At 37.0% G+C, this 20,382-nt stretch overlaps 1 protein-coding gene across 1 annotated transcript in view; it reads right to left on the bottom strand.

The window, feature by feature from the left end:
- Nucleotides 1-4,705: 4,705 nt before the first annotated feature.
- NNT (nicotinamide nucleotide transhydrogenase) overlaps nucleotides 4,706-20,382 on the bottom strand; it is a 72,340-nt gene continuing 56,663 nt past the window's right edge. The window contains 3 exon segments of the mRNA XM_032471784.1: nucleotides 4,706-7,064; nucleotides 8,601-8,716; nucleotides 9,969-10,087. Coding sequence (XP_032327675.1) covers nucleotides 6,915-7,064; nucleotides 8,601-8,716; nucleotides 9,969-10,087 — 385 coding nt within the window. The 3' untranslated portion in view covers nucleotides 4,706-6,914.

Raw genomic sequence — 20,382 nt, 5'->3', positions numbered from 1 at the left:
TTAATATTCTGTTCTCATACAAAGGCTTTAAAAAGTTTCACCCCACAGACTCATAGACATAGAAAACAAACTTTTGGTTACACCAGCAGGGAAATGGGGTGGGAAGGGATAAATTGGGAGATCGAAATTTGCAGATACTAACTATATATAAAATAGATAAACAAGTTTATCCTGTATAGCACAGGAAACTTTATTCAATATCTTATAATGAAAAAGAATATGAAAATGAATATATATAAGTATATGTATGAAGACTGTTACGCTGTACCCCAGAAACGGACACATTATAAACTGACTATACTTCAGTGAAAAAAATTAAATTTTTTTAATTAAAAGAAAGTTGCCGAGAGAGTAGATCCTAATGGATCTCATCACAAGGAAAAAGTTTTCTTTTTACTGTATCTATATGGGATGATGGATGTTTTACTAAACTTTTGTGGTAATCATTTCACAATTTATGTAAATCAAACTGTCGTGCTTGCTGTACAGCTTAAACTTATGTACTGATGTATGTCGATTATTTCTCAGTAAAACTGGAAAAAAAGTGTTAAATAAATAATAATAAATTAATTAAAAGTTTCACCCCAAATATAAATAGTAGTATATAGTAATACATAGTAATAGGAGAAATTTGCCAAAATTTGTTGAAATTATCATATCCTTCACTTTGTGTATTTCTTCCTTCCCGTTCCACACTGCTTTAAACAATTTTGTAACTTCTTTTATTTCGTTTAGTAGAGGGTGTCAACATGCAAAGAAATTAGTAACCAAGACTAGGCAGGAAAATAGACATCTCAGAGGATGCCAGACTGGACGGATCTTCATTCCTCCCAAACTCTGAGGTTATGTAACTCACCTTGCTCTCCCTTCCACTTTGCCTTTGAATGACGAGGTGCCCCCAGGGGAAGGAGGAGGAGAAAACACTCTGAATTAAAGTTAAGGCTCCATCACCAGAGGAAAACGGAGATGTGAGGAATTAAGTTCACATATAGAAAAATAAATTCACATTTTGGAACATTTGAGTTTGTGGCCCAGGAGATGAAAATTCACAGCAAAAAGCTCCAGCCTGACTGGCTGTCAGGTGCGAAGGTATCAGAGGTCAAAGCAAGCAAGGAAGTGCAGCAGGTATGGTCCTGGAAAGCAAAACCCAGAAAGGTGGAACACCTGCTCCAAAGGCTCCTGTATTCTATTCCTAGGTAGGAAGCATCCTCAGTATTCAGGCTTTTGTGTCTGAGGCAAAAATGGCAACAGCTGCTTAAAGAGAGAATGGGTGGAAGGACAAATCATGACTGGATAACCAGCACTTTTGTAATGCTATGTAAAGACAGCAGGCACTTTCCCGTGTTTCCTCCTGTAAGTGGTTAGCATCTTCTTGCTGAAACTTTAACTGGGTTTAAAAATACGTATTTAATTAATTTAGAATGACATGGATCTTCCCTTTCCCATCCTTTCCTTTAGCTATTTTTGTTTAACAAACATCAACAGTGGTTAGCAGATCTTGCTGTCAGCCAGCTCTGGGTTTAAGTCCCACTCTACCATTTTCTATTGTAGGAAGCACTGGAAACCCTCAGGGTGTTGATAGGATGTTGTCTAGCACAAAATGAGTACTCATTAACTAGCAGCTACTGTTACTATTACCCACTCACTGAGCTACTAAAATGAACAAGGGGGCAGTCTTTCTATCTAAAATTAAAAAAAAAAAAAGCTAAGATAAACTTCAAGATAATGAGTCTTGAATACTGCATAGAAGTCAATGTGGAACACACACAAAAACACATTCCCCTCCTTCCCTCCACCTTGCATGGTAATATATTTATTTAAATGGCTTTGTGCTTAATTTACCAAAAGGTGATACACTCCAGAAATGTAAGCATGACCAGAAGTGATTCATTATATAGAAAACAGTAACACGTTTCACAGTGATGCCAGTGATCCAACTCCCCAACCTGAGTTCATCACTAAAACCCACCTTTGGTGCTGCTTACAATATTCTGGCTAAAGTGACAACATTTAGGGTAAGATGTATTGCAGCAAGGACCAAAGCCAGTATAGGTCCTCTGAAATTCTTACATGTACAGTATCCCTGTAAGATTTTCTGCTACAGTTTTTGAATGTTCTGATGGTCTCATTTACAATAATGATTCTAATCTTTATGAGACCATGTTTCCAAGTTACTATAATTATACCCAACACTAATGAAGCAGTCACCCTCAATCAGACACAAGGGTGTGGACCAGAAGTATGCCTAAGCTTCCATGCCCATATATATCCCAAAGGGACAAAACCACAGAGCTATAATTTACAAGAACAAAATTTTCCATGAATCAGTAGAGCCATGAAAGCTTTAAAAGGCCTTTTCTAGAAGGCGTGATTTCTGAAGCATAGTGTTCCAGTAACGTGGAGAGAAGCAACAAAACATCCTAAAGATAAAGCCATGACATTCTGCTTCATCCCTCTGGGGAAGAAACCATCTCCTTGCTGATGTAATACAAAGGGGTTATTTATTTAGTCACACTTTCTCTCATTTCTCTGGAGAAGTTTAGACGTGACCTTTCAGTGCTCAGCCTGTGGGTGTGCAACAGAGGACTAGAATCACAAGGTCTGAATAGAATCAACCAGCACAAGGCCCTGCTGTGTTAGTTTTAACCACTGCACTGTACTCTGGTGGAAAATGCACTCCCTATACTGGAGAAAGAGGAGGAAAAAAAAAAAAAAAACAAGGCTGGCTCATAGCAACTCACTGGCTTTTGGAAAATCAGTTCCAGAAAGACTGGTTTAGATCAAAGTTCACTGGCTAAGTCTAGTTCTACACCTTACTGCAGAAGTTTACACGTTCTTCTTTTCTTACTGTAAACCAAAAACAAAGTAGAAGGATGTGGGGGGTGGGACATGGCCTCATTTCAATTTCTAAATGATCCGTTCCATGGATTTTTCCTGTCTCCTTCATCAAATCACACGGCTGCTGTTTTTCATCTTCCCAAATGCAACAGGAAGGAGGATGAGAAAAAGTTTACTAGATCTTTCTATTCCATCTTTACAACAGAAGAAATGGCAGCACCCCCGACACTCTGCTCTGAGTTCTCACTTACCTTTTCGCTTCTCTCCATTATTGGGGGAAGGAACTAGCCACCATCATCCCGCATGTCACTTGCATATCCCAAATCCACATCCCCTCCTCGATTCTTCTCCAGGTCTGTGACAACCACATCTACTCCCTGCCGTTCTGCTGCTGCCAGGCTGACCTCCCCCTAAACTCACTGAGGGGAGGGGGACAGCTTTACCCTCCCCATTCCAGCGCCTTCATTTCTTTGTTATTCTCAGACACCCAGACAGTGCAGCCTGGGGACCCAGCTCTCGGAAGGTCTGGTTTGATCTATGAGTGAAATCTAGGGGCACCCTGGACTCCAGATCCTTTAAGCAATCTTTCCACTAGTAGTATTCTTCACAAATATGCTCTTGGAAGAACTGAAAAGGAGAGTTCAAGGCTGTCATCTTTGGCAAGAATGTGAAATACAAATATTTTATATAGAACAAGGTAGTCATATGCTTTGACAATCAACATGACTTAAGATGTAGTACCTCCCCATTGTTTAGGACTCAAGCTTTTAAAGTTTTCCATAATCATAACCTGACCTTTCTCTACTTATCCAATATGTTTTTCCAACCTTCCCCCATATAAATTATCTACTATGATCTATTTTTTCCCACCACCATCTTAATCATTGTATGTCACAGTTTCAAATATTGGTCATTCTAATTACTGTCTCATCATCTATATCTCTATTTTACCAGCATCCAAAGATTTCCATCCAGAATTACAGTATACACCATGTTAAATGACCATAATCACTTAAATTATGGAGAAAATAGTTCAATTCCGTAGCCCAATATGTAACTTCTAAGAGATAAGAGTTTACGAACAGCAATCTTGAGTGCTTTGAAATTCAAATGTTACCATTTCTGCTACTTTACTGAATCAACACTTTAAAAGTTTTACTTAGAAAAGTTTCTTTCCTCCTTGTTAATTAACCTAACTTTTCTTTCCCTTAAGAATCTAAAAAGCAGCTGGTTTATGCAAGTTGCTGCCACTGGAGTGAAGAGTTTGGGGTTTTGAGGTTTTTTTTTTTTTTTTTTTTTTAACCATTTTGCCCCAGTAACATTTGTTGGCAAAGATTCTCAAAAACTGGCAAGAGCTATAAATTAGATATGTGAACTATTCTCCCCTATCTGTACAAAAGAGATGTCCAACTTTCCAGTGCTAAAATGCTTTAACTCGCAAGATTCATGCCTTAGGGGACTAGAAAATTTGCCTCTAAGTCAGAGGAACACATGGGTTATAAGTTATTAATTACAGAGAATAAGGCTTTGGGATGAGATCAACTGAACTAAATCCTAAAGTTGACTGATACATAATATATCCCATATTTGTGTTGGATGATTAAACAGCAAAACCTAAAAGTTAGGGTCATGACTTGAATGGAATCAGAAAGGCCAAGGCCCACTTTCCAGATTTATTACCAAATACTTAACTGATATTCCCTGACTCCAGGAAGAACTGAAAGTCTACTGCATGGAGACTAGTCCTCTCTATTAGTCCCTCTATTCCAATCCCTAGAAAGCATATAGAATGATAAAAAGATTTATGTACCAAAAAACTGTCCAAAGTTACTCAGATAGATAGAATGTATAAAAACTTCTATGTTTACTTACATATATTCTTTACTTAGATGAGTAGCTTGAAGACAAACTCCCAATTTAAGACAAACATGAGAAAATAAAGGATGGTTAATAAGTCCTAAAAGACAAATCAACATTATTACTTCATTCCCTAATTCTTTTTTCTTTCCTTCTTTCTTTCTTTCTTTTTTTTTTTGGTAACAGACCGTAGGGCTCAATGGACTTTTTAAAAAATTATTTCTAGTTGAATATCAAGAAGATATAGCAAATAATACAAAATAAAAATAAATTATATTTACCAGTTGAATGACATACAGAAAAGGAGGAATAATAAAAATAGGATGCATGAAAGTTATTTTTCTTAATTTTAGACCCTACCATAGTTAATAATCCAAAACTACCAAACTTTTGGAGTATTATGAAATTATATATCCAAAAATCCCTTAAACATCCTAACCAATAAAGTAAAATAAAACCAACTGGAACAAGAATTTTCAATTCAGTTAGCACAACTGAATGACAAAGAATTAGTGAGTATCAAAGAAATGAGATGATCCTAAATTCTAAAACTATAAAAAAATTTACTATAAATGGTGAAAATAAATTAATAAATCCAAGTATAATTACTTGAGTTTAAATTAAATGCAGGAATTATCTCCAAAAAAATTCAAGTTGCTGCTTTCCAGATACACCTACTACTACTTTGGGAAAGGAAAGGGGCATGAATCAAGACACAATTTACTTTCTTCGAAGAGAACTTTCATGATATAATTCAGTCTTAAGGTTATGAATGACCTGAGATCCATTAACAAGTTGCATTTACCACTGAAAAATTAAAAAGGGATCTTTCCTGATTTAAATCACTTGCACACGCACACACAGATCTTAATCTCAGGCACAGCAAAGCAGAGATTGATCAAACCAGCAAATACTATAAGCTGTAAACTCAGTAAACATGAGCACTACAGTAAAGAAATTTTGCGCCAGTTTTTTTTTTTTTCTGGTTTAGAGAGAGTTTTTACGTGTTAATTGTTTTAAGACACTTACTTCCAAATTCATTACGTAGAGAAATAGTCCAAGTATTCATCATACATTCAACCTTAGTATAGAGCTTTTGGCACAGCAGCAAAGTTACAAAGACAATCTACACTATTACTGCAAAAAGACATCATCTTTACTGGTGCTTATATAAACAAAGAGGTAGCTTTAAAAAGCGCCATCATTTCTCTCAAATGTCATCAAGTACATAACACCTCAAAACACACTCTTGGGGAAAAACTATTCTTGCAAACAGTTAAGACATTAATTTTATCTATTCCATAGTAGCAGGTCTTCTTCAGATGTTATTAACAGGCAGAATTATTCAATTTTAGCCTTTTGTCACCAGAGACAATTGCTATATCACAATGCAAACATGATGAACTTATTTTATTAGTCAAATAGTTGAATTCCATTCAAGTGCACTTAATACAGTACTATACATTATAAATTGAAATTAAAGAGATCTCTAATTGGAAATGGGGTTTTAAAAATACAGCTAATACTGATTTCAAATTATATGTTTCACTGGTGTTCTAATGAAACATACAAAGCAAATGATTTCTTTCCAGCATCTCTGAAAGACTATCTAGTCCTTTTATGTATCAAAATAGAAGTGGGAAAATACATCCCTGAAATCTAGAATCAAAAGTACGGTTTGAAAAATTGAAACCAATCTGGTATGGTAAATTCAGATTATGGTTCAGTGGTAAGATGAAGAGCTCAGGAGTTGATAAAAGCTTCAAATTAGTCATATTTGTTGAAAAAAGATAAATGCAGGTGGCTGTAATGTTTACACTGTGTCAGATTTTTCAGATCCATGTATAATGTAAGTCCTAAAATCCTAAAGACTTAATGTCTTCAAACATTGCTGACTATTGAGGAAGAATGAAAATACCCAAATGGATTACATTCAAAATGAGACTGTTCTTTCTCCTTTTGGAAAATACTTTTGGAATTCATAAAACAAAAAAAAAATATGCACAGAAAGACATTCAGAATTGTCAGTCTTTTTTTAAAATCGAGGGATCGCTGTTCTTGAAAAAATTCCCTACATTTGCTTTGCTTTCTTCAGAACCTTCCTTTTCTTCCAAGAGCTTTGCTACAGATGTGTATCAGCTGTATATATTGATAATTTATCTGCCTGTTCCTACATGTGAAGAGGGGGCCTTGTCAGACAACAGCTTGAGCTTTAAATTTTACTTCTGGAAGGATTCTCTCACTTTCGCCTGCAGTGCATCACATGTCTTCTTGGCATCGCCTAGAAGCATGGCTGTGTTAGGTTTGTAGAAGATTGGATTGTCCACTGCGGCATAGCCAACGCCCAAGGTCCTCTTCATGACGATGACCTAAGAACCAAAGATTAAGTGAGAGAGTGTATTTAACAGACTCAGCCAGGATGTGTTGGGCACACAAACATTGCCTGCCGTGCCCTGACTCTGAACAAAGCATGTACCACTACTAATTCTTTACTACAAAGACTTCTAAAATACACAAGGAGTACTTTTAAATGCATGTTTACCTTGCATTAACTTTAATTCTTTAAATGTGCCCATACTCTGATATCCATTAGAGAAAAGGTCATGTTAACAATAGTTTATCTGAGTGATAAGTGAAGTGATTTTCTTCTCAGTGCGTCTCTCTGTAAGGACTATGTATATAACATTTTCTAGTCAGAAAAATAAGCATCCTTCTCTGAATGGGCTAAGGAGAACATACTTCATGCATGAGCTTCCAGTACAAATCCCAAGATAAATGTAGTAGAGTGGGAAAATGGTATGATTCCTACTCCATTGCTTTAAAGTAAAGGACAGCAAACAAAAAGAATATAACACAAAAGCCCAAGGAGCAATCTAGCATGTCCCAAGGACAGAGCTAACTGAATGCTCCCACAAAGCAAAATGAAGTCCATCTCTAATACTGATGTATTATAGACATTTACAATTACACAGACTGTGGATGTTGCTGTCCTATTGAACATCAGGTCAGTTCTTCATAAAATAAAAATCCTTTCTGTGGTCTTCGAGGACATGTAGTCTATCCAAAAATGGAAGTGGTGTGAATTTATTCATGCTCCATATCACATTAATACAGTAATGCGCTCTGCAGACTCTCAAATAGTGACCCCATTGAAGCAATAATTTTCCATACACACATGAACAAGTGCATGTCATATCTACTCACAACAAACACTAAGTTTCAAACTCATGTATTTATAATGAAGAGAAACAAAATTAAAGGGAAAAATACATTACATTATAGTGATTCTTAAAATGCAGATATGCCGCGAGAGTGGTAAAGGGACGTGCCCACAGTTGGGTCAGGGGAAAATTTACACACCTTTGAGTTCTCCACAGTGTAGCAATTGGCTTTTTCAGAAGTAAAGTTTCAGGGCTGGCTTCCTTATGCCATGTTATTGTTTGGATTTCTAAATCACCTTTCTTCTAGACACTCCATAACAACATACAAATTCCCTCTCAAAAAAAGTAAATGAAAAAAATGTGCTCGTCTTCATAAGCGGAGGTGATGATACTGACTCAGTGTCCCAGAGGGAAGCCATCTGCTTCACTGGGCTCGGCCTGGAATTCAGCCAGACTCATTCTAAAAGCTCACAGCTCCTTTTTCAGCTGCGGTTACAGATTTTGTTAATCCATCCACCACGTAATCTCATCTAATTCCAGTCATGATCAGGGCATTCAATCACGTTCTCTAGTGACCACAGAACAGACAGAGGCTGGACAGAGAGAGCTGGACCCTAAATCTACTCTAGCTCCTGGGCCTCCTGAAAGGCATTGCCATTTCTCATCAAGTGGCAAGGGAAGTTCTGTGTGTGTATTTTAAGAGACCTTTGATGATCAGAATGAAACACAAGTCTGAAACGTTACCTGCTTTGATTTCCAGACCTCAAGGACTGGCATGCCTGCAATAATAGAGTTGGGGTCTTCTTGAGCCGCTGAATTAACAGTGTCATTAGCTCCAATTACAAGGACCAAATCAGTGTCTACATGACAATAAAACAGAAAAAAAAGAAAATATAAAGCGCGAAGAGGTCACTTTCCCTTCAGACAAATTATAGTGATCTGACTTTATAACAACAATAACAAGCTAACATTTACAGGATGCACACTTGTGCTAGGCACTGGACAAAGAATATCAGAGAGGTCCTTAGCCAGCGTCACAGCCTAAAGGCAGTAGGTCCTGCATCTGAACCTGAGCATCCCGACTGGAGCTTTGCATTATTATGCTTTCCCTCCCCCAATGGATCTACCTAATCTGACTTTATAGCTCTTTTATTACCCCAAAATGATCTGCCAGTAACATTATTTTAAAGATTTGCATTCCATTTTCGACTTTTAAAATGACCACTTAACAAGCAATTTGATGTCTAAAAGAAAACGGTCTAAGAACCTGTACTGCATTAAAATTGTGTTCATAATTCCTGCAACTGGCAGGTTTCACACACAATTTAGCAACAGTGAAATCTGAAAGGGGGAATAAAATTAAAATGGCCTAAATCCCCTCTTTAAGGACCAGAATATAAAGTACCTTAGAAATTTGCCCAAAAAATGCCTTGTGAATCTAGACATACACACAATTTCACTGTTTTTCTCTAATAAACAGTATTTTTTTTAAGTTTACAGTGGATACTTGCCAGAAGGAACTGGTTTAATTTTGACAAATATGATCTTGGGCCAAATGTCATTAGCATCCAACATCTACCCAGTAAAAGCCATTAAGTACAGCACCTTACCTAGTGAAGTCCAAGTACTTTAAAGAAAACAGAAAACTACTTACTGATCTCAAATTGCTGCAATTGAAAAAACCAGTAAAATCTCAGCCACTGGCAAGAATTAGACACTAAATCATCAACAGAAGCAATTTCGTAAAAGAGGAACCCGAGGTTGAGTACCTACTTCAAGGCCACAAGCAAATGAGAATCAGGACCTGATTCCAGAGCCAAATCTGTACCCGGTCCCTCTGCAATACACACCATTGCACTGCCTTCCAAGACTTGTACCATCCTTCAGCCCTTCCCACAGGAAAAAAAATCACCCATGCTGCTTACAAAGCCGTAGCATCATTTTTAGTATTGGCTTTCATTTATTTACTTTCAGCTGCATGCTTAACCAGGAGCAGGTGACTCTTCATCTGACTAGCAGGTCTTCAGTAATCCCACAGTCTATGTCCCAAGACTGGCATCGCTCAATTCATACTAAAAACACTTAAACTTTACCATTACCCCCATTACTTACCTGGGAAATCATGGTTGATCTCGTCCATTTCCAACACAATATCATATGGCACCCCAGCCTCAGCCAGCAGCACATTAAGCTGACCAGGCATCCGGCCTGCAACTGGGTGAATTCCAAACCTGGACATGAAACAAATGAACAGCTGGCCTTACTTGATGGACCAAAATATACAGAGATCCCAATATCACCTCCAGATCTGCACACTTTGTTCTTGGCACCTCTGCTTCTCCTGGTACTATCTGATTTCTACAGGCAGGAATAGAATCAATCTAGATACATGGTCCATCTACAGACACTAAGGTTAGAGATTCAGGATCCCAGTATATACAAACTGTAAGCCCTCTCAAAAAAAATAAATGTAACTTTAGAACCTGACTCTTCCATATATGTTTTATGTACAATGAACTCCCAACAACGTTAATAAGTAATATCACCTTACATTTAATAAGCACTGTGTTCTCTCATGATACTTTCTGATAATTTCTGAATCTTTCTGAAGTCAGCCGGGAATTAAACGTTTGCCATGAAAAACACTGTCATGCACATGAGTTAAAGGCCTATGTTCAGCGAGTAACATGTAGCATTACTCCACATCACAGATGAAATGTGATAGTAACACGCTGGGGTGTTTAAAAGGCAGAGTAATACACAAATCAGAGCTCCGCTCTTTTATTGAGGCAAAAGAAACTAAAGCATCAAGCAGTTTCTTTCAACCACAGCCATAAGGGGGGGGGGGTCTATGAAGTCATTTAATCAACCTCTTGCCCACAGGATTGATCTTTGTCTCCTCAGCACTGGGCACAGTCCCTGGCACATCGGAAAGCGGGAAAAAAAAGTGAGTGAGTGAATAAATGAACGGATACAGTGAGGGAATGCATTTTATAGTGCCTCCTGGCAGGGATTCATCCAACCTCAGCTTAAACACCTTCGGTGACCAGAAACTAACTCCAACCTAAGGTCCATTCTGTTACTAGAAAATCCCAATAATTTTATATCACACACACACACACACACACACACACACACTCATGCTTATTATATCAAATCAAAGAGAGCCTCCATCTCACTGCTTTCCTAGGTCTGTACTTTGAGAGTCTATCTACTCCCTCTTCCATTTGTGGATTCCTTTGAGCTTACCTACTATGCAAAACATCTTTGATTCTTTCAACTGTTCAATGACTGACAGGACTTCTGGACTCACTGCTGTCCTAGTCACCAGTTCCTACCTTGTCGATGTCCAGCTCAGACTTGAGGCCCCCGAGGTGAACACAACATGCTGGATGTGCTCTAGTCGCACAGTCACCGCAATAAAGTCACGTCCTCAGACCCTTCACTGATGAAGCCTAAGTCTGCACTAGCATTTACAGCCTCATACAACACTTGTGGTCATTTAAGATGCCCTGGTACTCTTCCCAGAAACTGCTGCCAAGCCTGGCTGCCCACCCTCAACACGGGCCCTGTTAGGGACAGAGGACCCCGCCCAAAAAGCAGACCGACCTGAAAAGAGCTATAAAATGGCCTTTTACGTTGGTCAAATAACTGATAGACGCTTTTCTACATCTTTAAAACTGATAATGAAGTATCTGAATTATTGAGGAGCTCGTAACTGGGAAAAAAGACATCAAGTGACAACCTATTTTCTCTTTTATCAAATTCCCTTTTATGGAATCTTCCTTCTGGGACCCCTGAATGTCCTTAAATAACCAACTTATGTTTAAAAAAACAAACTCAGGGCTAAAAGGAAGCAAAACAATTATCTCTAGGCGGTTGTACAACAGATAATCATTTTATTTCTCCTCTTTTTTAAAATGGTCCAAGTTTTCTGAGACTGAAAATTTTATGGTGGAAAAAAACTAACTTCATTTAAAATAAATTACTATTTCATGCTTTTATACTGTGATATAATTTACAAATTTCTTATATATTACTTCATTCTATCCCTAATCATCTTTAAAAATCTCTGTCAAGCATTAGAATTTAGAGCAGCTGATTCAAATTCAGTACTGAGTTAAATAAACTGGCCTTTAGAGCTATATTCCTGTATCTTAAAAAAATGAAGAAAGCAAGAACGTATGTAAGGGGCTGATGGCATATATTTTGGCATCAGGGGTAATACTGACTCTGAGATGTCCTATGCAATTTGCTCAACTTTTTTAGTAAATAGCTAACTTGTGATTCAAACTCAGGTCTTCCTGCCTCAGAAGTGTGAATTTTTCACTACTATACAATATAGGCAGAATAGTCAAGCAATTTAAGAGGTATTTTTGTTCTGTTAACAGCTCAAGTTAACTAGTTGTGTGATGTTCGGTACGTTACTTAACAACTCTCTCTTTTCCCATAGAATAGTAACCAGCTATTATTACAAGCCCACATCATGCCAAGGGCCATATAAAACTCTGTAGAAGAGGTTTGAGAAATACCTATTTATCTCTGCTTGATGGGTGAAATAAAGAGTTCTAAGAATCCAATTTACAGTGTTCTTTGAGAAAAACTGAGAACTCAGAAAGTTTCAAACAATGCTACAAGCTATAATTTTTTTTTAATTTAATTAAATATTTGCATGGAAAAAAAGTATGCAAAGTACCTGCAACAATGCAAAACATTTACCAGCACCTCTTAAATGCTGGGGAAGTAGGTTCTGAAAAATTACTAGGGGTAGGAAGTAGAATGAACTATTAATAATCTAATATTCTTTTTTTTTCTATTGGAGTATAGTCAGTTTACAATGTTGTGTTAATTTCTGGTGTACAGCACAATACTTCAGTCATACGTACACATATGTATATTCCTTTTCATATTCTTTTTCATATAGGTTACTATAAGATACTGAATCTCGTTTCCTGTGCTATACAGTATAAACTCGTTGTTTGTCTATTTTATATATAGTAGTTAGTATCTGCAAATCTCAAACTCCCAATTTATCCCTTCCCACCCCCTTCCCCACCTGGTAACCGTAAGTTTATTTTCTATGTCTGTGACTCTGTTTCTATTTTGTAAATAACTTCATTTGTGTCTTTTCTTTTCTAAGATTGTTTTAAAATAAATTCATCATTTCTTTCCTCAGTGGGCTATCGATAGTTTTATTTTCATAAGAATAAAATTAAGGTCAGTCATTAGTTTGCTCCAGACTGTTGTCACCCAATCTCACCATCTCATAAGGTTTAAATTCTTCAATCACAAATTCTATCTATCATTTTTGGGAATATAACACTTCAACATTTGAATAAAAATTTTTTAACGTTCTCAGGAAACAAGATTGTTCTTCTTTTCTTGCTAAACATTGCTTTCCTAATGTTACCTGTACTAAACCAGAGTTTTCAATCACTCCTAAAAACAAAAGAAATGAGGCAAAATACTGACAATTCTTGTTCGCACTCTTCATGTAGTAACACAAGCTATATTTAGCACTACTACAGCTATTTTCAAACAACATCAGAGAAAGCACTTCCAAAATGTTACAGGCTCTGGTTAAGAAGTCTACTTTAAAATGTTAATATTTTTACAATAGCCATAAGATAAAACACTTGAAAAAAAATTTCTCTAGACACCAAAATATATGCTCATTAAATAGGAGTTATTATTACTAAACCTTAAATCTGAATATAAATGGCATTTTAATGTTTTCACAATAATATAGGCTTTTAAGAATGAATATAAAAAGTAGAAAGAAAATGCATTATACTGAAATAACCAAAATATACTCCTAAGCCTGCAGATAGCCTGAATGTAGAAAAAGAAAAGATATGATGAATAAAGGCTCAGAGGTGCTTGATTTTGTGAACAAGCATCACAGTCTTCAGTTCAGGATTTTCACATTTTCCTTCGATGGTGGGGAGGAATGACAGATCCCTTAAGGTTCATGGGTAATAACAGAAGCAGTAAGAAAAAGAGGAAAACAGACTAAGAAGGTAAAGCTCACTTTTATGTAAGAAACTAAATTTCAAAAAAGAAGAAAGACTGAATTTGTGTAATTCTTGCGAAAGGTGAAAAAGAAGACAGCACAAAGCGAAATAAATGCACATACGAGAGTGACGTGGACATGTGTCTTTAAAGGCGCACATGACACTAAAGGATTTAAAAAAAGAAAGTAATTTGAACATCAAAATAAATAAGGATAGCAATGGATTATAACCCACTGGGAAAAATGGGAATTCATAGGTCAAGACTGATAAAAGATTCATAAGTCAATAAGGAAAGGAGGGAAGGTGGGGGAGGGACACTCTCCCCTACAGTCAAAGACCATGAACTGATAAGTGGGGTGGGGTTATAAAACCACCATTTTGCAACCATCATAACAAAGACTGGTTCAGATAAAAATCATCAGCACATGTTCAATCTAGGGAGTAAAGCTTGATGAGGAGCAGGATTTTGCAAGGTCTTAACGAGAGCCCAACAGAGAAAGAAAAAAAAAATTGTAAAGACTTCCCGTGCTTTCTCTGAGAGCTACTTTATTGAAATCGATCAATAATAAGTAGTTGTTGGAAACAGGACATCTATATACTTTGCTCGTGGACATTTGGTTAAGTGGGCAGAGCTCATATTTCTTTTTCTCCCCAGCTAACAGTTTCTTAGATTACCAACATTAACAAACCAAATCTTAGTCAAGCACTTAAACTGAAACCGTAATTTATTATGTATTTTAATGCACAGTTTGGCATACATGGGTACTGATGATATTTTTAACCTGCTGTTCTTCTAAATAGCACATGGGGAAACTAAAGGCACAAAGACTGTGCCCCAACAAAAGCAGAGATTCTACAATAAAATCTGGGGATCCTGATGTGTCATTATTTCTGAATAATGACAGAACAAAATAATTTTCAAAAGAACACATCTTGAAATAAAAAATTTTAGTTTGAAAATATCATTTCATTTTTCAGAGGTTCTGAGTAATAGAGCTAACATGTCAAATTGCATTAATCAGGTGATTTTCATTTAAAGTGAATGCCAATTTGTATTTCAAGTGTGTCCATTTCAAGTCAACATTCCAACTTAACACAGGGATGTTTTCCCACATTCACAAAAAGGTACTTGAACTTCTACCACTGACTAGATCCAATGATAAAACTAAATAACCAGATTCAGTTCAGGGAGTTGCAGCTTAAAAGATCAGAGAGCACTTGGATACGGTTCAACAGAAACACAAAATACCTAACGACTTAGAAAATAACACACTCTAAGTGAAAAAAGATCAACTGGCTAGAAAAAAGGCAAAATGCGATTTCAAGCAGACCAAATAAAATGGAAGTTGACAAAATATTCCTCATTTTCATTAAACAGAAAATTGTCTTCAAATGCAAAAAAAAAAAAAAATTGTCAACAATTTAGAACAAATGCCCTAGTTAGGGAAAGTTTCTGCCTTCTCTGCTGTGGATCAGGGAGGGTAAGGGTTCATTCATCGGAGCTGATGCACCACCAGCTCAGCACAAAATGGATTCAAGGGCATTTCACAAATAAATGCAAAGGATGGTTGGCTGGAAGTGGACATAATCAAGGCAGTTATGGTGGCTGAGACAGCCCTTCATTTATGGGAGGAGGGGGAAGGATCAAAACCACTAGGAAGAGAGCCCAGAATAACTGCAAGACATTGCCCTGCTTCAGTCCTATACTACTCATTGCAATGAATTTGTGTTTTTTTGAGATGTTCATAGTAAATCTTGGATACCAAAAATTCCTCCTATTCTCCCAATCCTTCTGAGCACAAACAATGTTTCCTGCTTCCCCCAGGTCCCTTTCTCTTCCCAAAAACTGACTGGTGAGACTTCAGAAAAACTGAGTCACTGTGCTACACGGGATTTAAGGTCTGTGTTAGCTTCCTATTGCTGACATAACAAACTACCACAAATTCAGTAGCTTAAAACAACACAAATTGATTTTCTTACAGTTGCAGAGGTCAGACATCCAAAATCAGTTTCCCTGTGCTAAAATCAAGGCATTGGCAGGGCTGCATTTCTTTTAGAGGCTCTGTCTCAAGAGGGAAAATCCATCCCTTGCCCTTTCCAGCTTCTGGAGGCTGCCCTCATTCCTTGGCTTGAGGCTGCATCACTCTGACTTCTGCTTCGATTGTCACATCTCTTTGATTCTGACCCTCCTTCCCCTCTCTTATAAGGACCCTAGTGATTACATCGGCCCACCCAAATAATTCTGAATCATCTCCCCACCTCCAAATCCTCATTAAATCTACAAAGTGCCTTTTGCCATATAAGGTAACACAGTCACAGGTTTGGGGGGTTAGGCGGTGGGTATCTTTGGGGCCATTATTCACCCTACCACAAACTCCCTTTCCAGTCCTAAACTTCCATGAACTAGGGATTCTATTTTAGCTGAAAAAACCAATATACACTTTGTGATTTACTTTTGTGCTTCAATTTTGTATCCCCCCTTGATTCCAATAATTTTTTTTATTTTAAGTTTTTATTTGTTTTTAATACTGCCTTTGCTTATCTTTAAATTAATCCATCTGGTCATCATCTTTGTGCTTTAACTGAAGTGTCTTGGACCAAATTAGAAATTAAAGACCTCTAAATGTATTTGTTATTACTGTAATTTTTGATTAGCTGCAGACTGCATAAAGAAATGTTTCTGTTGAGCTAATTGTAAAAGGTAAATAATCATAAAGCTAACCAACATGTTATGCTGAAAATCCCAAAGGACAGATCACTTTATATCTGTTTGCATAATAATTTATTATACTAAACTTCAAGACTCTGGAAGTTGGAGAAAAACACACACAAGGCTATTTCAAGAGAATGCCAATGTTTTGAGAGAAATGACAGAACACAGTAAGTTTGTAGAAATATGTATGTGCTTGTTGATGAGTCAATGTGAATTTATAACAATCCTGGCCCATGCCAACTGGCTAATCTTCAAAGCATGGATTAAAGTTAATTATATCAGCTATTGGTTGCCCATGACCAGGCAGTTTCCAGGAACTGATGGCCAAAGCTCATCAGTGTTCCATCATCACATGAAGAATATCCAGAATTCCAAAATGCAAAGCCTACCAGCCTTTTAGTTCTTCCCTCTGAACCACGCAAATTATTGTATACATGCCTAACAAAACAGGATCAGCTGTCCCAAGTCCACAACATAATTCCACGGTCAGAGAATAACTACTCAAATGAGGTCACAGAAGGATCTCCCAGACTCCTGTAACTCTTTCTGCACCTCCTCCTTACGATGCTCTGCTTCATAACAACTGGTTGGTAACTGTGCTCTCCAAACTGGAAGCAACTCGAGAACAGGAACCATGTCTTATTTATCAGTTCCCACCGTACCTGGCACTCTATTATAGCAACTCAAACAAAGGGAGGGAGGGAGGAGGGAAGGACAGGGTTTCAAGTAACATAGTGTGCCCAGTAACGTACACGGACTCAAACTTTCTATGTCTCTGTTTAGAGAAAGAATTTAGGGAAGTAGGAAAGAGTAGCAAGTAAAAGCTCTAGAGTGCCACTGCCCGGGCTCAAAACATTTGGACAATTTACTTCAGTGTCCCTCACTTTCCTCATGTGTACATGGGATTGATAATAAAGCCTCTTCAGAGGATTATTGTGAGATTTAAGTGAGAGAGTTCATGTAAAGAGCTTTCTATACAAAGCACTTTAGACCAACGTCTGGCACACAAAGCCTTTAAGAAATGTAACCTGCCATTATAATATTCAATTGAAATGCATTTTTATAATATAAATGCTCATCTGTATTTAGTCATTGGTCATTTATATGAAAATAAACACACACTTTTACATTAAAACAAATGTTGGTTTGATGTCAACATTTTCTGAATTGGTTTTCTAATCTTTACCTTGAAATCCCAGTAAATATCAACATGATCCAATAAAAGCCAGAAATTCTTTGTACTTGAAACCACATGAAAAAACTAGAGAAACTGTATAGTCACTATAGACTGAAGCCAATAAATGTGAACACTGACTCATTGGTCAACTTGGTCATAACTAGTATTCAAGTTCACATTTACTTTAATAGTGTCAAATTTCAAAAGGCCGCATTTAACCCTTCTATAGATACTATTAAGGCCAAAAATTAATGTTTCCTTGACTGACAGATGCAACAAATGTCATCAACAAGTCAGGGTAATCTCTTCAATTATCTTGAAGCAAGAAAAAAAATTTTTTTTTCATTCTTAGTTTCTTTTTTTTTCCTCTTTCTTTTTTACTAAGTAGAATTGTTACAGTTCAACTGCACATACATGTTATAGTTTGAAGCAAGAAAAATTTAACCACTTTTCGCTATTTTTCTTCCCTCAAACATGAAAGCAATAAAGTCTTTCGTGGGACAGTATATAATAAAAGCTAAAGCCTCAGCAGCCAATTAAAAATAGACCCAGGCACAGTTCAAAAAAGGTGGAACAATATACTCCAATGAAACAACCCAATCTTCAGAGACTTTTAAATTATCCAAGAAAGAATAAAAACAAATAAAAATGTATAGAAGAGCTACTCATAAACACCACGTGAAATAGGTACAGTTTGGTAAAGGAGCAATTCAAAAAACACCGTATTTTTTAAGCCAGCCTCTTCTATAGTTCATGATGGCATAAATCCCATTCTTAAACTTTTTCACAACCTCCAATTAGATTCCAGGTGTCACATGTTCTAAAGGGGACACAACGACGTGAATTCCCATGACCGTGGGCCATGCAGACACGATGTCCCAGCTAGGCTGCGTCACCCCAGTTGTTCTTGGACATGTAGGACTTTTAAAGAGTATAAAACATTCACCACATGGATCCCACCACAACTGTTCAGATAAACTACATTTCCCTTCTTGCATAATGGAAATACCCAGATTTAGTTTAGCAGTAAAACATGAAGAGCCAAGTATCCCAAGTCAACAGTAAAAGAAAGAAACTACAGGGACTACTGGGCCCTGTGCTAAAATACCAGTGTGTTTTCTCCATTTTGCAGCCTCCTGCTATTATAAACAGAGGAAAGGATCTCCACATTTCTTTTTTAGGTCTCTTTACAACCTTCAACTATTTGGTTATACGTTTTGTGTGTCACTGTGCAAAATCTACTTTCATACTCAAGATGTTCAAAGGGTTAATTTCCTTTCTTTCACTGTTTTATATTTTCAAATCAAACTGTATACAGAACAATGACAGCATTTTAGAATTTTGCCTTCTCAATACCATCATCACACAATTCTACTAAACATGTTATTCTAAGCTCTTAGGTGGTTGACAAATTAACAAAGAAAAAGATGTAACAAAGGGAAAATAAAAAGAGTTCATTGTTAAAAGCCTACATATTCTTCTTGTTTTTAATCATAAATATTTATAAATCAATAAAACCTTAAGAGTTAAAATAAGATTCTCCAATCAAACTGCTTCCTAAAGCAGGACTCCTTTTTTAGAATAACACCAGTTATTTGTACACTCTATTCTGTCACAAAACAGGCTGGGAATTTCACTGCAGATGTAACAGAGTCCCTGGTATGGGCTACATCTTGAAGGACCTTCGTATTCAATGTTTGCATGTGGCAGTGCTGCATTCTGAGGAGGGTTCATGGAGGTAATTAAAAGATAGTGTTATATACTCAATATTTTCTTAATTAAATTTGCATTTCACCTGTGAAAGATATGAAAGGATTGGAAAAGAGGTATCTTTGGTTCATCACATTCTGATCAGAACTTCTGATTGACAGCTATAGGTCACTTACTAAAACCACAAGGAAAAGTTATTTTTTAAAGAAATAATTGTAGTAAATTAGAGTAAAACCTTACAAAATATGAAGCAGGGTAAATGTCACACAAATTATCCTTGCTGCTGAAAAGGCTGGGACCAGCCAGGTGGGGTCAGCCTATCCATCTGAAGAGAAACATGGTAACTTACAAATGCGAAAAAAAAATCTTCCTGATGAAGCAGCTGTAGTCCACAAAAACTGATTAACGAGAAAGGCTGTGGAATCAGCTTGTTGGCAAGGCTTCCTAGGCAGAAGGGTAGACACCCAGCTTTCTGAGATTGTGATCGTCCTCCTTAGAAGCAGTGGTTGAGATGACACTCTTACAATTCCGAATGAAAAAAAATTTTTTAATTTCCTAGAACTTTCCAACAGCCAGAATTAGAGAACATTGTGTACCTTTCTTTTTTTGGAAGACAATTAAGGGCTGAACTCTCATCTGAAATCTGGTGTTCATCCACGGCCTTTCTTCAGGAAAAAATTATAAATGTTGAAGAGCTTATAAAAATGTCTTAGGGGCAGTGCTTCTAATACAGAATAGAACCTGTTCTATGACTGTGAGTGAGGACATGTGTGACAGAAGGCTACGGTCACATTTTCCGTCTGTACACGTGGCCTGTGACACTTAGGCCACCCAAAAGATGAGAAGTCATCCAAACAGGATCAGGTCAGATGATCTAGTGAAAACATCGATGCAGCCCTCTGCAGAGCCCTG

Source organism: Camelus ferus, chromosome 3 (genome assembly GCF_009834535.1).
Source record: "Camelus ferus isolate YT-003-E chromosome 3, BCGSAC_Cfer_1.0, whole genome shotgun sequence".
In the NCBI taxonomy this organism is placed as follows: Eukaryota; Metazoa; Chordata; class Mammalia; order Artiodactyla; family Camelidae; genus Camelus; species Camelus ferus.
The sequence above is the reverse complement of the archived record's forward strand: the minus strand, read 5'-3'. Positions and strand labels throughout refer to the sequence as shown.